The sequence below is a fragment of the Bombina bombina genome, chromosome 1 (assembly GCF_027579735.1).
Source record: "Bombina bombina isolate aBomBom1 chromosome 1, aBomBom1.pri, whole genome shotgun sequence".
Taxonomy (NCBI): Eukaryota; Metazoa; Chordata; class Amphibia; order Anura; family Bombinatoridae; genus Bombina; species Bombina bombina.
In genome coordinates, this window is record NC_069499.1 from 1143602546 (window position 1) to 1143625070 (window position 22525).

Genomic DNA, 22525 nt, shown 5'->3' on the forward strand with positions numbered 1-22525 from the left:
TGCTCCAGTGTGGCCTCGCAGAATCTTTTTTGCAGATCTGGTGGAGATGTCTTCCCTTCCACCTTGGCGTCTTCCATTAAGAAAGGACCTGCTTCTGCAGGGTCCCTTCATTCATCCAAATCGCGTTTCTCTGAAGCTGACTGCTTGGAGATTGAATGCTTGATTCATTGAGACTATGATTCAGGCTCGTAAGCCTGTGACTAGGAAGATTTATTATAAGATTTAGCGTAAATATTTTTATTGGTGTGAATCCAAAGGCTACTCGTGGAGTAGAGTTAGGATTCCTAGGGTTTTTTCTTTTCTCCAGGAGGGTTTGGAGAAAGGTTTATCTGCTAGTACCCTGAAGGGTCAAATTTCTGCTCTGTCTATTTTATTGCACAAACGCCTGGCGGATGTGCCAGATGTTCATTTTTTTTTTTTTTTTTAAATAATTTTTATTGAGGGTTAAAAAACATAGTCATACAGGTACTGTTGAAGAAGGGTTGTACTGCCGTTACACTTCACGACAGTACAGCAATACACAGATGAATGGTTACAGTTAAATGCAGGGGAGTGTGAAATTCAATAATAAAAATAACTGTCTAAGCAGGACCTTCATTATGCAACAGAAGACAACAAACCTTAACCCACATTTTTTTTTTTCCCCATTTGTTTATCTCCTTGAAGCTGGGGAAGCCACTTTTGGGCCTCCAACGTAGCTAGTAGAAAGGATAATAGGAGAATTGCGAACATATAAGGCCCCTTTTGGACCTTCATAAACCATTTTAACTATAGGTATAACAAGTATATATGAACATAACTTTATATAGCATAAATATACCCAGCGGTGCAATGTAGCAGTTGAAAGTAGTCAGATCACTTTTCCATTACCAAGTTTTGTGCATGAAGGAGTTTGGAGCAAAAAACTATACTATGCTCAGTAACTGCTTTCTGATTAAAGGAAAGGTTAAACCCATGAAAAAATATATACAGGGACCTTTTCTGTCTCCCCTAACCGGGAAATATGTAATATCATGAGAGAGTGAGAGAATGTATTTCACATAAAATTACAAGTTATAAATAAACCTATTATATAGGAACTCTATAGGGGATATACAGGCTTTAGGTAAGGGGTGACTGCAGGGAATTATTTGAGCTATCACTTACAGAGCAAATAATAAACAGCTATTCTATATGCTTGTATTAACCATTAATTGACAATACTCAAGACTGTCAATAGCTCAAGGAAAACAGACATAAATCTTCCTAAGGTTTTTGCTATTTTGAAATAAACTTGAAAAATCCATTAGTCAGTGCACAACCATTATACACCTTACGTCCAGGAGTGTGCACAGTCCAGGTAAACTAAAGCTATGCACTGATCTGAGGACTTCCCTGAAATTCGACATTAGAATATAGTAGCAACCCTGTTTGAAGCTGTCCCAATACAAATAAAATTAGGGTATGCAGAGCATATATGGAACAAGTTGAATGCAGATTACCCTACACCAACATGGACCACTTTAAAGTCTGTTCTCCTACGTATATCCAGCACCGGTGACAGTCTTGCAAGTGTATTTGTTGCATTCCACGGGGCTGACATATTTTGCCCCTCGCAAATTATGTGCTGAAGGAAAAGATATTGGGGAGCGTCTTTGTTATTTCTTACCCCCTCCACAGATGTTAGTGGTTGTGGCTTTCGAGCATGGATCACCTTCTGTCCCAAAAGACCTGTACCAGCGGGAATAGGCTGGAGCCGCAACACATCTTCACTCTCCAACTGCAAGATCGAGATGGCTGTGTAAGCTTGAGAGCATCTACGGCCCTGGTAATCGCCATGTTTTGTGTTACGAGTGGGGAGTGGAGAGACAGCTGACATCCACTGTGTAAGTCGGCTAGGTGGGGACCATTGATATGCTTTAGGTGAAGCCAAGCAGCTTTCCCGGACTGTCGGACAGCGTTTGCACTGTGGGTCTATGGGGATAGTCATGGACTGGGTCGTCTCGCTGCTCACAATCTCAGACGCCGCTAGGGACCCTCTCAGTATCGCATCGGCAGAGTTAAGCAATTGGCCCTCACCCGTGCCGGTTAGTACTAAAGATGAGCCTACATTCACTTGGTCAAATATGTTAGGTGCAGGCTCCATTGTGATCCCGCCTTGGGGTATGACTCGTTCTGGGTCTGGCTCCTTTTCATATGCTGGAATTCCTAGGGGAACAGGAACATCGCTTTGTTGCGCTGTCATCGGTACAGAGCTGTTATGGCGTGCCTTTAGCGTCTCGGTCAATCTCACTGTTTGATCTATGTGTTTAGGGCTTACAGCTTGGAGTAAGTTGCATAGCTCGAGTTCTAAACTTTTATAGTGGTTGTCTATAAGCTGTGTAACTTCGATCTCCCACTTGTCCAAGGCCTCCATGCTCAGAGATCTCAGGCGGCACAGCAGAGCAAATATTCTTTTATAGACTTAATGGCTCCTTCGTTTGCTTGAAAAAGGTGGTCTCACTTGTGGTAGTTGTAACTGCAAACTATCCTATTTTAGGATATCGTAACCCCGGAGTTCAGGGGGGTAATGGTAATGTTGCGGCAGCCCCAGTCCTACGTTCCAGATCCTTTGCAGGAACTTCTTCTCTATCTTGCTTGCTACGCCGTTGCAGAAGTTTGTGAAAATGGCGTCCAATCTTGAGAAGAAGTTTGTCACGTAGCTGACTCAACAAACATAGGCATAAACTCTGTCAAAGTTTCCACTCTTAGAGTACAGCTGTTAACAGTAAACGATATCTGCTTCTGAGTAGAAAACATCGAAATTTACTATTAAAAATCTCATATAAATAATGTCTGGCTCAGAGAGCTTCATTGAGACACGTCTTGCCGCATTGAGTGTAGGCTCCGCCCCCTCCAGATGTTCATTCTTTTTGTCAGGCCTTGGTTAGAATTTGGCCTGTGTTTAAGTCTTCTACTCCACCTTGGAGTCTTAATTTGGTTCTTAGAGTCCTTCAACAGGCTCCGTTTGAACCTATGCACTCTTTGGATATTAAGATGTTATCTTGGAAGGCTTTGTTTCTGGTGGCTATTTCTTCGGCTCGAAGAGTTTCGGAGCTTTCAGCCTTACAGTATGAATCGCCTTTTCTTATTTTTCACTCTGATAAGGTAGTTCTGTGTACTGCCTTGGGTTTTTGTCCCAAGGTTGTTTCTAATCAGAATATAAATCAAGACATTGTTGTTCCTTCTTTGTGTCCTAATTCTTCTTCTCATAAGGAGCGTTTGTTGCACAACCTGGATGTGGTTCGTGCATTGAAATATTATTTGCAGGCGACTAAAGATTTTCGCCAGTCTTCTTTATTTGTTGTCTTTTCTGGGAAGCGTAAGGGAGAGAAAGCTACGGCTACTTGTCTTTCTTGTTGGTTGAGGAGTGTTATTTGCTTGGCATATGAGACTGCTGGTCAGCAGCCTCCTGAGAGAATCACGGATCATTCCACGAGGGCTGTTTCATCTTCTTGGGCTTTCAAAAATGTAGCTTCTGTAGATCAGCTTTGCAAGGCTGTGACTTGGTCATCTTTGCATACTTTTTTTAAATTTTACAAATTTGATACTTTTGCTTAAGCATAGGCTTCTTTTGGGAGAAAGGTTCTTCAAGCAGTGGTGCATTCTGTTTAGATTAACTGTCTTGTCCCTCCCTTATCATCCGTGTCCTCTAGCTTGGGTATTGGTTCCCAACAGTAATTAAGATGATCCGTGGACTCACCATGTCATTAGAAAGAAAACATAATTTATTCTTACCTGATAAATTTATTTATTTCTTGACACGGCCCGCCCTGTTTTTCAGACATTTTGCTTTTCTATAAACTTCAGGCACCTCTGCACCTTAGATTACTTCCCTTCTCCTTTCCCTTTGGTCGAATGACTGGGGATTGTGGGTAGGGGGAGTGGTATTTGACAGCTTTTGCTGTGGTGCTCTTTGCCTCCTGCTGATCAGGAGTGATATTCCCAACAGTAATTAAGATGATCCGTGGACCATGTCAAGAAATAAATAAATTTATCAGGTAAGAATAAATTATGTTTTTTACTGTTTTAGGAATTATTTGTTTACATATAAGCAAAATGTATTATTATTGTAAAAAATATATTTTTGTGTGTAATATAACCATGTTAAACAGACTTTAAACCCTGTGAGATAGTTGCACACTTTAGTGACTTTTATATCCTCAGCAGAGGAAATAAAAAAGGGAAAATCTAAGTAACAGCATGGCGGCTCCCATTACTTTATAGAAACTAAAACTATTTAACCCCTTAATGACCACAGCACTTTTCCATTTTCTGTCTATTTTTACATTTCTGCGGTGTTTGTGTTTAGCTGTAATTTTCCTCTTACTCATTTACTGTACCCACACATATTATATACCGTTTTTCTCGCCATTAAATGGACTTTCTAAAGATACCATTATTTTCATCATATCTTATCATTTACTATAAAAAAAAATATAAAATATGAGGAAAAAATTGAAAAAAAACACACTTTTTCTAACTATGACCCCCAAAATCTGTTACACATCTACAACTACCAAAAAACACCCATGCTAAATAGTTTCTAAATTTTGTCCTGAGTTTAGAAATACCCAATGTTTACATGTTCTTTGCTTTTTTTGTAAGTTATAGGGCCATAAATACAATTAGCACTTTGCTATTTCCAAACCATTATTTTTCAAAATTAGCGCTAGTTACATTAGAACACTAATATCTTTCAGGAATCTCTGAATATCCATTGACATGTATATATTTTTTTTTAGTAGACATCCCAAAGTATTCATCTAGGCCCATTTTGGTATATTTCATGCCACCATTTCACCGCCAAATGCGATTAAATACAAAAAATCGTTCACTTTTTTACTAATTTTTTCACAAACTTTTGGTTTCTCACTGAAATTATTTACAAACAGCTTGTGTAATTATGGCTTAAATGGTTGTAAATTCTTCTCTGGGATCCCCTTTGTTCAGAAATAGCAGACATATATGGCTTTGGCGTTGCTTTTTAGTAATTAGAAGGCTGCTAAATGCCACTGCGCACTACACGTGTATTATGCCCAGCAGTGAAGGGGTTAATTATGGAGCATGTAGGGAGCCTTTAGGGATAATTTTAACTTTAGTGTAGTGTAGTAGACAACCCCTAGTATTGATCTAGGCCAATTTTGGTATATTTCATGCCACCATTTCACCGCCAAATGCGATCAAATTAAAAAAAAAACGTTAAATTTTTCACAATTTTAGGTTTCTCACTGAAATCATTTACAAACAGCTTGTGCAATTATGGCACAAATGGTTGTAAATGCTTCTCTGGGATCCCCTTTGTTCAGAAATAGCAGACATATATGGCTTTGGCGTTGCTTTTTGGTAATTAGAAGGCCGCCAAATGCCGCTGCATTTCACACGTGTATTATGGCTAGCAGTGAAGGGGTTAATTATGTAGCTTGTAGGGAGCTTGCAGGGTTAATTTTAGCTTTAGTGTAGAGCTCAGCCTCCCACCTGAAACATGAGACCCCCTGATCCCTCCCAAACAGCTCTCTTCCCTCCCCCACCCCACAATTGTCCCCGCCATCTTAAGTACTGGCAGAAACTCTGCCAGTACTAAAATAAAAGCTATATTTGGGCTTTTTTTGTGTTTTTTTAGCATATTTACATATGCTGCTGTGTAGGATCCCCCCTTAGCTCCCAGCCTCACTGATCCCCCACCAAACAGCTCTCTAACCCTCCCCCTCTGCCTTAATGGGCGCCATCTTGGGTACTGGCAGCTGTCTGCCAGTACCCAGTGTAGTAAAAAAAATGTGCCTTTTTATTTTTTTAAATGATCTTTTCTGTAGTGTAGCGTCCCCCCCCCCCAAGATCAACCCCCCACCCCTTCCAGGTCCCTTAGCTGTTTATTTACAGCTTTAAAAACTTTATTTGGTTTTACTTTTCCCAGTTTATTTTCTGTAGTGCAGCGGTTCCCTCCCGCTCCCGCCCCGTGCACGCGCCCGCCCGCCGCCCCCCGTGCACGCGCGCGCTCCCGTGCGCGCTCCCGCCCCTCCCGCCCCCGATCCCGCCCCCCTCCACTCCATTCGGCACATCGATGGCCGACCACCCGCCTCCCAGACTTGCTCCCACCCACCAACGATACCGGCCACCGATGTCTGGTGCAGAGAGGGCCACAGAGTGGCTCTCTCTGCATCGGATGGCCAAGGGGGGTTATTGCAGGATGCCTCGATGTCGAGGCATCACTGCAATAACCGGAAAGCAGCTGGAAGCGTGCAGGATCGCTTCCAGCTGCTTTCCAGACCAAGGACGTACGCCACACGTCCTCGGTCATTAACTGTCTTTTTTTTGAGGACGTGTGGCGTACGTCCTTGGTCATTAAGGGGTTAAACAACTAATATACTTTGAAACAATACATCTACACATTATCAGACTGACCTTTGCTTTGGATACACTATAATATATAGCATACATACATTGTCCAATGTCCCTTAACCCCTTAATGACCACATCACTTTTCCATTTTCTGTCCGTTTGGGACCAAGGCTATTTTTACATTTTTGAGGTGTTTGTGTTTAGCTGTAATTTTCCTCTTACTCATTTACTGTACCCACACATATTATATACCGTTTTTCTCGCCATTAAATGGACTTTCTAAAGATACCATTATTTTCATCATATCTTATAATTTACTATAAAAAAAATTATAAAATATGAGGAAAAAATGGAAAAAAACACACTTTTTCTAACTTTGACCCCCAAAATCTGTTACACATCTACAACCACCAAAAAACACCCATGCTAAATAGTTTCTAAATTTTGTCCTGAGTTTAGAAATACCCAATGTTTACATGTTCTTTGCTTTTTTTGTAAACTATAGGGCCATAAATACAAGTAGCACTTTGCTATTTCCAAACCATTTCTTTTCAAAATTAGCGATAGTTACATTAGAGCACTGATATCTTTCAGGAATCTCTGAATATCCATTGACATGTATATATTTTTTTTTAGTAGACAACCCAAAGTATTGATCTAGGCCCATTTTGGTATATTTCATGCCACCATTTCACCGCCAAATGCAATCAAATAGAAAAAATTGTTCACTTTTCACAAATTTTTTCACAAACTTTTGGTTTCTAACTTAAATTATTTACAAACAGCTTGTGCAATTATGGCATAAATGGTTGTAAATTCTTCTCTGGGATCCCCTTTGTTCAGAAATAGCAGACATATATGACTTTGGTGTTGCTTTTTGGTAATTAGAAGGCCGCTAAATGCCACTGCGCACCACACGTGTATTATGCCCAGCAGTGAAGGGGTTAATTAGGGAGCATGTAGGGAGCTTTTTGGGGTAGTTTTAGCTTTAGTGTAGTGTAGTAGACAACCCCAAGTATTGATCTAGGCCAATTTTGGTATATTTCATGCCACCATTTCACCGCTAAATGCGATCAAATTAAAAGAAACGTTAATTTTTTCTCAATTTTAGGTTTCTCACTGAAATTATTTACAAACACCTTCTGCAATTATGGCACAAATGGTTGTAAATGCTTCTCTGGGATCCCCTTTGTTCAGAAATAGCAGACATATATGGCTTTGGCATTGCTTTTTGGTAATTAGAAGGCCTCTAAATGCCGCTGCGCATCACACGTGTATTATGGCTAGCAGTGAAGGGGTTAATTATGTAGCTTGTAGGGAGCTTGCAGGGTTAATTTTAGCTTTAGTGTAGAGCTCAGCCTCCCACCTGAAACATCAGACCCCCTGATCCCTCCCAAACAGCTCTCTTCCCTCCCCCACCCCACAATTGTCCCCGCCATCTTAAGTACTGGCAGAAACTCTGCCAGTACTAAAATAAAAGGTATTTGGCCCTTTTTTTTAAAAAAAAAAAAAAGCATATTTACATATGCTGATGTGTAGGATCCCCCCTTAGACCCCAACCTCACTGATCCCCCACCATACTGCTCTCTAACCCGTCCCCTCTGCAATAATGGGCGCCATCTTGGGTACTGGCAGCTGTCTGCCAGTACCCAGTTTTGTAACAAAATGAGCCTTTTTTTTTTTTAAATTCCCTTTTCTGTAGTGTAGCTTTCCCCCCCCACCGAGACCAACCCCCAACCCCTTCCAAAACCCTTAGATTGCATTTAAGTTTTTTTTTTTTTTACTTTTTAACTTTTTTTTTTCTGTAGTGTAGCGGTTCCCACCCGCTCCCGCCCCGTGCACGCGCCCGCCCACCACCCCCGTGCACGCGCGCGCTCCCGTGCGCGCCCCCGTAGCTCCCGCCCCCCCGATCCCGCCCCCCTCCACTCCACATAGCGCACCGATGGCCGCCACCCGCCTCCCACGTAAGCTCCCACCCACCAACGATACCGGCCATCGATGTCCGGTGCAGAGAGGGCCACAGAGTGGCTCTCTCTGCATCGGATGGCCAAGGGGGGTTATTGCAGGATGCCTCCATATCGAGGCATCACTGCAATAACCGGAAAGCAGCTGGAAGCGAGCAGGATCGCTTCCAGCTGCTTTCCAGACCAAGGACGTACGCCACACGTCCTCGGTCATTAACTGACTTTTTTTTGAGGACGTGTGGCGTACGTCCTTGGTCGTTAAGGGGTTAAAGGGACACTGTACCCAAATTTTTTCTTTTGTGATTCAGATTGAGCATGACATTTTAAGCAACTTTCTAATTTACTCCTATTATCAAATGTTCTTCATTCTCTTGGTATTTTTATTTGAAATGCAAGAATGTAAGTTTAGATGCCGGCCCATTTTTGGTGAACAACCTGGGTTGTCCTTGCTGATTGGTGGATAAATCCATCCACCAATAAAAAAGTGCTGTCCAGAGTACTGAAACCAAAAAAAAGCTTAGATGCCTTCTTTTTCAAATAATGATAGCAAGAGAACGAAGAAAAATTGATAATAGGAGTAAATTAGAAAGTTGCTTAAAATTGCATGCTCTTTCTGAATTACAAAAGAAAAAAATTGGGTACAGTGTCCCTTTAAATAGGGTTACCTGTATTATCTAGGTGCTAGTGATTTAAAAAAAGTAGTGTAATACTCTGACTCATTATACCCTAACTGCACCAAGCCATCAATATATAATACACCATAACCACACACCATAATTAACCCTTTATAACCTAAATCCCCTGTAACCTCTCCCACAACACTTATTTTTCCGGCCCCCACTATGGGCTTGGTTACGAGTAGAGCGCTGTTTAGCTCTCCCACTCGAGGGTGAACTGCGCTAGAAGTAAGGTTTTTGCATACATCAGGTTGTGCTCGTATTATGAGTTGAAAGTAAACTGTTTTTTGCTTGCGCACTATCCTGCCTTGTGTAAAAAGCCGAACTTAGGATATTGCACACATGATAACCTATTCCCTCTTAGAAGTCAATGGAGCAAAAAAGTGGAGGCGGGAGGGACGGGATTACTCGGGCACAAACCCGATTGCATATTCTCAAGTAGACTAACCCGATATGAAAATATGAATATTTCCCATTCTAATTTTCTTCACCTAGAAGAATATGTCTATATATATATATGATTTTTTTTGCACAAATATATATATATATATATATATATATATATGAATGATTATATATAGGTATAGATATATACAACTATGTATAGCAGTGATGTGCAGTGACCTCAGATGCTGGTGAGGCACTGGCTGTGATACCCCCAAGAAAAACACACACACACACACACACATATATATATATAGTACCTTATCTAACGGTTAACCTAAGGACTAAGGGATTCAAAGATTTTTGGGTAAGGTACTACTTTTCTGATCTTATGTGTCAGTGTGCCATGTGGATTCATTTTGAATCCTTTAATCATTAGGTTAACCGTTAGATAAGGTACTAGTACTATTCTGATCTGATGTCTCTCAGTGGGCCATGTGGATTAATTTTGAAATTTGATCAATTCAAAATTAAATTAATCCACATGGCACACTGACACATCAGATCAGAAATGATTAGTCCACAGTTAGGTTAAATAAGGTTAGAAGTGCCTGGCTGCTTCAAATTTTCATGACATGCAATTGCAGACATGCACAGAGTGTGAGTGTACACTATATAGTTGTTGCACAAAAAAAACAAACTTTTTTTCACTGACCACGGTAAAGGAGAGGAGTGCTCATTGCTCAGAGTCATTCAAGTAGTTGGTAACCAACCAAAGCGTTATGACGTTATCCCATCCCCTGACCCTCAGTAACATACAGGCTCATGGCTTATATTTTATTTTTTACAAAGTTGTACAACAATAATCATGTCTAAGTACCTGCCAGAGTGCCACTGTGCCAAATAACTTTTTGAAAAGTGTGAGAAAATTAAGGTTAGCAGCTCCTGGCAGCCTGGCTGCTTCAAATTTTCATGCACAGCACAAGCACAGCCACAGAGCACAATTTGGGTAAATTAGTAGTCTGTGCTGCTGTGCATGAAAATTTGAAGCAGCCATGTGCTGCTAACCTTAATTTTCTCCCTCTTTTCAAAACAATATTTGGCACAGTGGCACTAGCCTGGCAGCAGTAGACATCATTATTGTTGTACAACTTTGTAAAAAATATAAGCCTGTCATGTTGCTGAGGGTCAGCAGGGAATGGCTGGGATTATGGGATAAGAATGTGGCTCTTCGATGCCAGTGAGAAGGAGAGCTGAAGTGCATACCTGCTCAAATAAATATTCTAGTTGCTATCAAACACATTACAACTTCTACTACAGTCAGTCACAGATCAGTCACGGTTAGCTAAATTTAATATAAGCACCCCCACCATTATTTATCAATATAATGGGGTTTGGCAGGGTTTACAATACAATTAATTATTATTAAAGTTAGAGTACTCTGTGACTGTTATAGTACTTTTTAGAGATTAATATACTTTTAATTTAATTTACTGTGCAGTGTGTTGTGTTCAACCCAGACTTTACTGTGGTTCTGTAACTGGACTAAACATTTTAGTCACATGGTGTTCTTGCTTCTGAAATTACATGTACACAGTAATTCAGATTGCATTTCCTTTAGATTTTCATTGCAAAGTGAAATAATGGTGGGGGTGCTTATATTAAATTTAGCTAAGCTGACCCTAAAGCCTTTATCTTCTTCCTTAGAAAAAAAAGTCCCTCAGGGAAAATATATAGTAGATATAAATATCACCAGTGAGACTTGGCTTATTTAACCTGACAGCATTAACCATTTTATACAATGCAGATGACAGAGCAGCCTCTGTATGACAGGAGTTTTTAAACAAATGTCTGCTCTTAGATGACATAATAAAATAGCCGTCTCCCTTATTATTTTCATAAGTTGTGTAAAGCAATCTAAAAAATAAAGCTATTACACCATGTCCCTAATTACAATTAGTTTCTAAGAATAAATCATCAGTAGTTTTGTCTTTTTTTTGCTTATGAGCCTGATATATATATGACTACATTTGGGCCTCACATATGCAGGAGGATAGTGCTTAGCATAAAGGGACGTGCTGACTTGCTGTTCTCATCAGTACGTGCCACTATGTGAGGCTTATTCTACCTTTAGATCTTTAATGCTTGGGTGTAGCACAATGCAAGCCTTACTTGTACATGTACTGTCTGTCTGACACTGTGTTCGTGTTGTTGTATGTGTTGATGTCTGATTTACCTGAGAGGTCGTCTCCGGCTTGCTCCTCCGTCCACGCCTCACGGTCTTCCACACACACACACAGCAGCTGACAGCTCCTCCTAGCCACGGCACACACTAAATCCCAGCATATCAGCTCCAGCTCCTGTACTGACTCTGTCTCTGAGTCTGTCTTCTTCCCGCCTGAACTTCAAGTCTGTGTCGGGCAGCGCGACGTCACTCAGCAGCAACCCAGCAGGCACGCCTCCCGCAGTGGTGATGCTGTGTGACCTAGCTCCATCATGGAGGCGGTTTTGAGAACCACCTCCATTAGAGCATGTATGGGGCCCGGCAAGTCACCACTGGGTGGCACTAAAGTGAAACTATATTCACTATTATTCAGATCCATGTTGCGCAATTTATGGAGGGCAGCGGACCGGCTCACTGCCTCCTAATTGCGCAACATGAATGCTGAATTTAATTTGGCAGCGCAAGCACACTAGCGCAGTATGAAATATGATGTGGGTAATCGCGGGGGGATGGGGGGTGTACCCTTGGGGATGGGGGTGGCTCAAAACCCCCCCCCAAAAAACATATTTTTATTTTTTAAATAAACATTATTTAAAATCTTCCTTCTGTGATTGGACAGGGGAGGCACTGCCTCCCCTGCCTCCTATTACTGCACGTCATATTATATATATATATATATATATATATATATATATATGTATATATATATATAGTGTGTGTGTAATATTGGTATGTTTGTGTGTATACAGTATGTGTGTGTGTATATGTATATATATATATAATATATATGTATACACACAAACATACCAATATTACACACACACACACTATATATATATATATATATATATATATTGGTATGTTTGTGTGTATACAGTATGTGTGTGTGTGTATATATATATATATATATATATACATACATGCATACATGTATGTATATATATATATATATATATATACACATACATACACGCATATGTATACTGTATATGTATGTATATATATATATAAAATAACTATTACAAATATATATATATAAATATATATGCACCAGATGTGTTGATGATCAAAGGGAAGGAGGCTGGGGCACTTTGCCCAGGCCGGACAACGGCAGACAATAAAGAAGCAGCCCCCTCGTATCCCATCCTTACCATAATTTACTGGCCCTTCTGCCTGTGTAAGGCTGTCAGTGCCGCGCTCGGGAAGAGAGGAGGAGGGGGAGACTGCACTTGAAGAAGAGTTCACGCAGCATGCCATGCATTGCAGTAACACAATCAGGCTTTTGTTGGTGGCGGGGGCTGGTTCTGGACTCCTGATCTATTCCTTTTGCTTCTCTTTTGCGCTATGACTTGGCTCCTGCTGTTACTACTTGGGAACTGATCTTTGGCTTAAACCTGACTACCCCTTCTACCTAGTGATTTGCCTTCTGACTCTACTCTGTGTTTTGTCCTTGACCTGCCTATCCTTTCTCCTGTTTTTTTGTGGGGGGGGGTTTCAGTGCCTATTTTTTTGATACTCGGGTACCTATTACTATCAAAAGCACTAAGAGGTTTAACAAGTGCGGGTCAGAGAGTGCTGGTAATGGGTCAGACTGCAAAGCTGTAATCTGACTGAGCACTGTGACGGTGTCACCGCTTGCCACACCACTCCCGACCACCTCAGCTGCTCAGTCAGTGTCACATTTGATCACATGATCACATCCATGTAATTCGGGAAATTCCATCCTGAAATGAGTGGCTGACTGGCAGTGGCTGAGCCTGTAATTTTGTTTGTGCAGTCGCAGTGCTGCTTACTGGCGGTTCTGCCACTGCGCTAGTGTGCTCTCTCACACAAACTGTTGCTTGCTGGCAAGTGGCAAATTGCTGCTCTCCAGTCTCCGCTGCCTCTGCCGGCCCACTGGGATTTTTTTTCCCGGTATCCCGGCGGACCAATCCAGCCCTGGGGGGCGAGAACTAGGATGGTGGTGCAGTCTACTCAATGAGCAGTGGACAGGGCTACAGTAATGCTGTTAAGGGATGTCCATTCTTCTCCCGGGCACTGTTACACAGCAGGAGGAGGATTAATGCCAGAGTGAGTCAAACATGCAACTCACATTATAAAAGACAGGAGCGGTCTAAATCTCACAGTGATTCACTGAAGTACTGCCCCCTGTCAAGTGCTGCCTAGGTCCATTGAACCCACTTGGTCCCATGGTTGAGCCGGCCCTGGGCTGTGCTCCACTTGCATTATCATGCCTTCCCCATCATGAGTCCCCTTGCAAAACAGGGTTCTAGGTGTATGGAAAGTGTATAGATTTGTCTTTACAACAGGGGCGGGACAATTTCTTAAATATAGGTGTGAGAGTTCATGATTCATTACTCCTGTGAATTGCTCTTTCCGGCCACTAGGAGGAGGCAAAGATTTCCAAACCTCTTGAGAGAGGCCCATTTTCCCTTCAGAGTGTAGTGTTTGTTGGAGGGCTGTATTGGGAGTATGGGTAGTAACACGTTTTTCACCTCATGGGAATTGGCCACAAGCCTGCCATAGGTCTCGCAGGGATCTGGCCTTTGGCTCCTCCTGTTGGGACATCAGTATACTCCTATTCCATATCCTCTTCTGATATGTTTCAGCACTGGTTTGGCTTTCTACTGGTTCTTTCCAGGATTTGATTGCCTATTGGTAAGTACTAGTTTTATTGTTGAGCACTCTATCAGCCTCTTTTTTAGGCAGTGGGAGCATCTCATAGCTACAATACAAAGGTTTGCTGCTACAGTAAATAAACGGAAGCAAACGCTCTCACAAAAACTCCATCACAGCCTCCATCTTTCATAGGATGGTGGAACAAAGACCGGTCTTGGAAGCCGCTATTACAATTACTGATATGATCCCTGCACATCTTTCTCTCCAATAAATCTCGCCCTGTGTTCTCTAATGTGCCAGGGATCCAACCCAATTCTAGATTAGATCTGCCTGGCCTGAAGTGTGCATAGCTAATAGGTTCATAGTCTGTTGTACAAACCTGTGACACTACTGCTGAATAGATGACGGAGGCTCTGGGTGTCACAATTCCAGCCTCCAGTCAAGAAATGTGTCTCTCTATAGAGCTGTGATCTTCTGTTGAATATTATGCTTCAGCTGAAAGGAATTCATAACACCAGAATATAATGTTCTGCCAGCCCCAACGGTCATATCCTAGTATAACAGCTCTCCACGACTGTAATTAAGTTGTTGCTAACAGATGAGGAGAAATAACGCTATAGGCTTTTGAAAACAGAATCACACAGAAACCATTTAGATTCTGCTGAAATTCATACAAGGGACGTCAGCAAGACAATAGGTTACCCAGGGAAGTTGCTTACATAAAATACACTGGCAGATTCTAGTTCTAGAATGTACAGAATATTCCTTACAGCAATATTTTCATAGACGTAGCTTTGTAAGTGACTGTAGTCATTTCTGTCCAATGACCACATTCTGGCTGTGCTTATAGATGTATCATGAATAAAGCTTCATTACTTTAACTCTAGAAAGGACCATCCCATTCTGAAAGAATCTAGGTTTACACAATTAGCAGTTAATGATGTAAGATGTAGGCAATATGTATAAAAATGGTACAGATTATACAAAAGGAGAATTCAGAAATGAACAGCTTAAATATCTGTACTAATAATGATATTAAATGGCATTACCTGGGGCAACATGGACTTTAAACAGCTCTAGTTGTAATAATTTCACTTAAACCTCAGAGCCTGCTGTATATATGTACTATAGAAATTAGGGCTGACGTGTAAGTTTTGGAAACCACTACATCCAGAGTCAAATATTTTACCAGCCCTTGTGATGTTAATAGTGTTGAGCTATTTATGGGATGGGTGCCACGTAATCTTGGCATCACTGAGCCCAATATACTAACAACAGACTTGTACTTGGGCAAAAAAAACAGGGACGTGGCTATGAAGGTGATTAGAGGTGGTCTAAATGATCTCTTCTTTACTTTTTACACAAGTTTTCCGGTTACTGAATCTATCCAACCTGCCCACAACGTTAACCCTATACCCAGCAGTGAGAGGCAGTCTTACAGATCATACCAGGGTACTACAGTATCGGCCGTTGCTTCACTTTACAGCTTTGTGTGACTTCTAGAAAAGAGTATTACTAATGAAATGTAACCTGTGTTTTATTTACAGAAAAATATAGCGTTTTTCTTTAGAAGTTAGCGTCTCTATGTTGAATGCAGAGACTTCAGTAACCCTGATATGAAAGTACATCACTAATAGCATAAGATTATAGTGTTTTCAATCTACAGCAGAAATAGGGACAGTTTAGTTTCCGACTATTGCTTTATAATACAAAATGTGCAACTCTGTGTCGCCCTACATGTTCTTCGTGCTGGTTTAATATGAGTTGATCACAGACTGAATCTTTTTCCAGCACATGTACAATGCGTTTATCCTGTGCGTGGTTTGGTGCAGAGTAAAAGTAGAATTACAGGTGAATCGTTTGCCACATTCGAGGCACTTGTGCGGCTTTTTTTCCCTGTGGCTCATTTGGTGTTTAACGAGAAAAGAATGTTTAGTGAAGCTTTTATCACATTCTGGGCAGTTGAGGGAGGAAGATTTATTTGGGTGGATTTTGGGATGTTGCTGGTAGTTGGAGCTACGGAGAAAACTCTTGTCGCACTCAGTACAATTATAGGGCTGCTCCCCTGTGTGTGTTCTGTGATGGGTCACAAGGGTTAAACTGCGCCTGAAGCTTTTCCCACAGTCGAGGAAGTGTAGGGCTTTTCTCCACTGTGAATCCTCTGGTGATTAACCAAGTGCGGGTGCTGGATAAAGCTCTTAACGCATTCAAAGCACATATAGGGTTTCTCACCAGTGTGGGTTCTCATGTGCATGGTGAGATATGTGCAGCGACTGAAACATTTCCCACATTCTGAGCAGGTATAAGGTTTCTCCCCAGTATGTGATCTCTGGTGGTTCTTGTACTCAGAAATCTGGATGAATCGTTTCCCACAGACATTGCACTGGTACAGTCACTCACCTGTGTGAGTTTTGATGTGTCGCAGGTGAGCTGACTTACAAGGACTTCCCTTCCCACAATCATCACAAATAAAGGCATCTGGATTGGCTGGCGTTCACTTTCGTTTTTTCTTCTTTTTAACTGTTTCTTCTGCTTTAAAAAACAATTGTACTGGTGTGCTCATCTGATGCTGCTGTGGTATGGTGCTCAATGCTGTTACACACATTCCCAGCACCAGAAGATGCCTCTTTTGTCTCAATTAGCTCTTGTTTAATCTTGATCATTTTCTAGACTTTGATTGCCTATTTATTATCTATAATTTTCTTCTCTTTAAAAGACTCTTTCTGACTTGAATTAATATATTGACCAGTGCTGCTTATTGCCCATAATTACAGATTGTTTCCCCGCACATCATCAGTACCGCACTGCATGCCGGGACACCCCGTTTAAATTTTTAAGTCATTTTTATTTTTAGCATGTATCAGGTATTACACACTTAGATTTGTCAGAATTCCACATGGGTCTTATGAGCGTCGACTTTTGAGTCTGCGTGCATCGGGATAGTGTGTGTAGGTTTCTCGAGATTGTGCGTGTCAGGTTTTTTGCACACAGGTTAGTTTTGCCATGCTTTTTCCTTTATCTTACTTGGGTAATATGTACGCTCTCTTTTGCTTAGTGCACTATATTGATGTCAGGCATGCAGTCTGGTCCATCTCCTAGTCCGGTTTATTCTTTTTTTATGTTGGCTTAGCGAGGTTTGGCATTGTAAGTTTTTAGGAGCTGCTTCTAAGAGGTAAAATTTTTCCCTTACTTAAAGAGCTCTTTTTTGAGGGTTTAACTGTTGATATAACTATTTATAAGTAATTTATGTACATTTCTAGTTTTCAAAAGTTCTGCTGTTATGGAGCCTTCTGATTCTGTCCCTAAATCTACTTTTGAAGCTGGGTCCTCTGAACACTTTCCTACCACTGTTAAATGTGTTTATTGTAAGCAGACTGAGGTTTTAACTTCAGCACAATTATGCAATACATGTTTAAATGTCCTAATGCATTCTGACCAGTCTAATGCTACTTGCTACTAAAGGTATTACTGCTCCTTCTGTTGGTTTCTTACAGGGGAGTTCTTCAGATTTTGCTCTTGGAGTTAAGGACTTTATTCGCTCTACAGTGCCTGAGATGTTGGCAGATATGCTGCCTTCAAATAAGCATAAAAGGTCAGTTTTTAATATAACGTCTACTAGCTCTAAGACTACTGAGATTAATGTTTCTGTTCATGAAAGTACTGAATCCTCAGAGGGAGAGATTTTTTTTTCTAATGATCAGGGGTCTTCCTCTGATCATGAATCAGAATCATCCTCTTGTTTATTTAAAATGTAACATATTCCTTTTAAAGGACATTTTTCTTACTTTAGAGGTTAAAGGTTCTAAGGTAGCTGAGGATAAGGGGCCAATTTATCAAGCTCCGTATGGAGCTTGATGCCCCTGTTTCTGCGCAAGCATTGAGGCTTGCCAGAAACAGAAGTCATGAAGCAGCGGTCTAAAGACCGCTGCTCCATAACTTGTCTGCCTGCTCTGAGGCAGCGGACAGAAATCAACACGATTAAAAACGATCGGGTTGATTGACACCTCCTGCTAGCGGCCGATTGGCCACGAATCTGCAGGGAGCAGCATTTGCACCAGCAGTTCACAAGAATTGCTGGTGCAATGATAAATGCTGACAGCGTATGCTGTTGCCGTTTATCGATGTGCAGCAGACATGATACACTACATCGTATCATTTGATTGCCTATTTATTATCTATAATTTTCTTCTCTTTAAAAGACTCTTTCTGACTTGAAATAATATATTGACCAGTGCTGCTTATTGCCCATAATTACAGATTGTTTCCCCGCACATCATCAGTACCGCACTGCATGCCGGGACACCCCGTTTAAATTTTTAAGTCATTTTTATTTTTAGCATGTATCAGGTATTACACACTTAGATTTGTCAGAATTCCACATGGGTCTTATGAGCGTCGACTTTTGAGTCTGCGTGCATCGGGATAGTGTGTGTAGGTTTCTCGAGATTGTGCGTGTCAGGTTTTTTGCACACAGGTTAGTTTTGCCATGCTTTTTCCTTTATCTTACTTGGGTAATATGTACGCTCTCTTTTGCTTAGTGCACTATATTGATGTCAGGCATGCAGTCTGGTCCATCTCCTAGTCCGGTTTATTCTTTTTTTATGTTGGCTTAGCGAGGTTTGGCATTGTAAGTTTTTAGGAGCTGCTTCTAAGAGGTAAAATTTTTCCCTTACTTAAAGAGCTCTTTTTTGAGGGTTTAACTATTGATATAACTATTTATAAGTAATTTATGTACATTTCTAGTTTTCAAAAGTTCTGCTGTTATGGAGCCTTCTGATTCTGTCCCTAAATCTACTTTTGAAGCTGGGTCCTCTGAACACTTTCCTACCACTGTTAAATGTGTTTATTGTAAGCAGACTGAGGTTTTAACTTCAGCACAATTATGCAATACATGTTTAAATGTCCTAATGCATTCTGACCAGTCTAATGCTACTTGCTACTAAAGGTATTACTGCTCCTTCTGTTGGTTTCTTACAGGGGAGTTCTTCAGATTTTGCTCTTGGAGTTAAGGACTTTATTCGCTCTACAGTGCCTGAGATGTTGGCAGATATGCTGCCTTCAAATAAGCATAAAAGGTCAGTTTTTAATATAACGTCTACTAGCTCTAAGACTACTGAGATTAATGTTTCTGTTCATGAAAGTACTGAATCCTCAGAGGGAGAGATTTTTTTTTCTAATGATCAGGGGTCTTCCTCTGATCATGAATCAGAATCATCCTCTTGTTTATTTAAAATGTAACATATTCCTTTTTAAAGGACATTTTTCTTACTTTAGAGGTTAAAGGTTCTAAGGTAGCTGAGGATAAGGGGCCAATTTATCAAGCTCCGTATGGAGCTTGATGCCCCTGTTTCTGCGCAAGCATTGAGGCTTGCCAGAAACAGAAGTCATGAAGCAGCGGTCTAAAGACCGCTGCTCCATAACTTGTCTGCCTGCTCTGAGGCAGCGGACAGAAATCAACACGATTAAAAACGATCGGGTTGATTGACACCTCCTGCTAGCGGCCGATTGGCCACGAATCTGCAGGGAGCAGCATTGCACCAGCAGTTCACAAGAATTGCTGGTGCAATGATAAATGCTGACAGCGTATGCTGTTGCCGTTTATCGATGTGCAGCAGACATGATACACTACATCGTATCATGTCCGCTCGCACTATGATAAATCTACCCCTATGTCTGAAAATCATTTAGATTTTATTTATAAATCTATGGTTAAATCTCTAGAGGTTTTCTCTGCCCCTGATGCTGTCTCTGAGATAGTCTATAGGGAATGGTCTAACACAGGTAATCCTTTTAATCCTTCTGCAAGGTTTAAGAATATGTATCCTTTACCAACTTCTACTATTGAACTTTGAAAAGCTGTTCCCAAAGTGGACAGGGCTATATCAACCTTGGCTAAGCATACTACTATCCCTTTGGAAGATAGTTATTCCTTTAAAGACCCTTTAGTTATGAAGTTTGATTCTTTCCATAGGAGGACTTTTCAGCAAGCAGGTTATTTTTTAGACCAGCAGTCTCTATTGCTGGTGTGGCTGCTGCCTCTTCCATTTGCTTGAATAGTCTTTCTGAGCAGTTTTCTGATTATTTGTGATGCTGTCTTTGACATAATTATAGGGACAGTCTAGTCAAAATGAAATTTTCATTATTCAGATAGGACTTGTAATTTTAATCAACTTTCCCATTTACTTTTATCATCAAATTTGCTTTGTATGTTCTTAGTTAAAACTAAACATAGGTAGGCTCATATACTAATTTCTAGACCCTTGAAGGATGCCTCTTATCACATGCTTTTTTATAGGCCGTTGCTTCACTTTACAGCTTTGAGGGGATCCCAGACTGAATCTTTTTCCAGCACATGTACAATGCGTTTATCCTGTGCGTGTTTTGGTGCAGAGTAAAAAGTAGAATTACAGGTGAATCATTTGCCACATTCGAGGCACTCGTGAAGCTTTTTTTCCCTGTGGCTCATTTGGTGTTTAACGAGAAGAGAATGTTTAGTGAAGCTTTTATCACAGTCTGGGCAGTTGAGGGATGAAGATTTATTTGTGTGGATTTTGCAATGTCGCTGGTAGTCAGAGCTATGGAGAAAATTCTTGTCGCACTCAGTACAAGTATAGGGCTGCTCCCCTGTGTGTGTTCTGTGATGGGTCACAAGGGTTGAACTGCGCCTGAAGCTTTTCCCACAGTTGCGGGAAGTGTAGGGATTTTCTCCACTGTGAATCCTCTGGTGATTAACCAAGTGCGGGTGCTGGATAAAGCTCTTAACGCATTCAAAGCACATATAGGGTTTCTCACCAGTGTGGGTTCTCATGTGCATGGTGAGATATGTGCAGCGACTGAAACATTTCCCACATTCTGAGCAGGTATAACGTTTCTCCCCAGTATGTGATCTCTGGTGGTTCTTGTACTCAGAAATCTGGATGAATCGTTTCCCACAGACATTGCACTGGTACGGTCGCTCACCTGTGTGAGTTTTCATGTGTCGCAGGTGAGCTGACTTACAAGGACTTCCTTTCCCACAATCATCACAAATAAAGGTATCTGGATTGGTTGGCGTTCACTTTCGTTTTTTCTTCTTTTTAACTGGTTTTTCTGCTTTAATAAAAACACTTGTACTGGTGTGCTCATCTGGTGCTGCTGTGGTATGGTTCTCAATGCTGTTACATACTTTCTCAGCACCAGAAGATGCCTCTTTTGTCTCAATTAGCTCTTGTTTAATTTTGATCACTTTTTAGACTTTGCTTGTCTATTTATTATCAATAATTTTCTTCTCTTTAAAGGACTCTTTCTGACTTGAATTAATATATTTTGATCAGTGCTGCTTATTGCCCATAATTACAGATTGTTTCCCCGCACATCATCAGTACCGCACTGCACGCCGGGACACGCCTTTAAATTTTTAAGTCATTTTTATTTTTAGCGTGTATCAGGTATTACACACTTACACCCTGTTCCAAATTATTATGCAAATTCTATTTCAGTGTCACAGAGATTAAATATTTTTTTTTTTAGTTTAACTCATGGATGGCATTGTGTCTCAGGGCTCTTTTGATCACTGAAAACAATCTCGGACATCTGTGATAATTAGATTGCCAGGTGAGCCCAATTAAAGGAAAAACTACTAAAGGAGGGTGTTCCACATTATTAAGCAGAGCACCATTTTCAAGCAATATGGGGAAGAAAAAAAGATCTCTCTGCTGCCGAAAAGAGTGAAATAGTTCAATGCCTTGGACAAGGTATGAAAACATTAGATATTTCACGAAAACTTAAGCGTGATCATCGCACTATTAAGAGATTTGTGGCTGATTCAGAGCACAGACGGGTTCGTGCAGATAAAGGCACATTGAGGAAGATTTCTGCCAGATCCATGCATCGGATCAAGAGAGCAGCTGCTAAAATACCATTGCATAGCAGCAAACAGATATTTGAAGCTGCTGGTGCCTCTGGAGTCCCACGGACATCAAGGTGTAGAGTCCTCCAGAGTCTTGCAACTGTGCATAAACCTTCCATTCGGCCACCACTAACCAATGCTCACAAGCAGAAACAGCTGCATTGGGCAGAAAAATACATGAAGACTAATTTTCAAACAGTCCTGTTCACTGATGAGTGCCGTGCAACCCTGGATTCTCAGAGGGAGAGATTTTTTTTTCTAATGATCAAGGGTCTTCCTCTGATCATGAATCAGAATCATCCTCTTGTTTATTTAAAATGTAACATATTCCTTTTAAAGGACATTTTTCTTACTTTAGAGGTTAAAGGTTCTAAGGTAGCTGAGGATAAGGGGCCGATTTATCAAGCTCCAT

The 22525-nt window shown here is 40.9% G+C and overlaps 1 protein-coding gene across 1 annotated transcript; it reads right to left on the bottom strand.

The window, feature by feature from the left end:
• Window positions 1-20640: 20640 nt before the first annotated feature.
• On the bottom strand, window positions 20641-21201 carry LOC128663532 (zinc finger protein 391-like). The gene has a single exon (XM_053717907.1). It carries the CDS (start codon window positions 21199-21201, stop codon window positions 20641-20643), a length of 561 nt encoding a protein of 186 aa, XP_053573882.1.
• Window positions 21202-22525: the final 1324 nt, after the last annotated feature.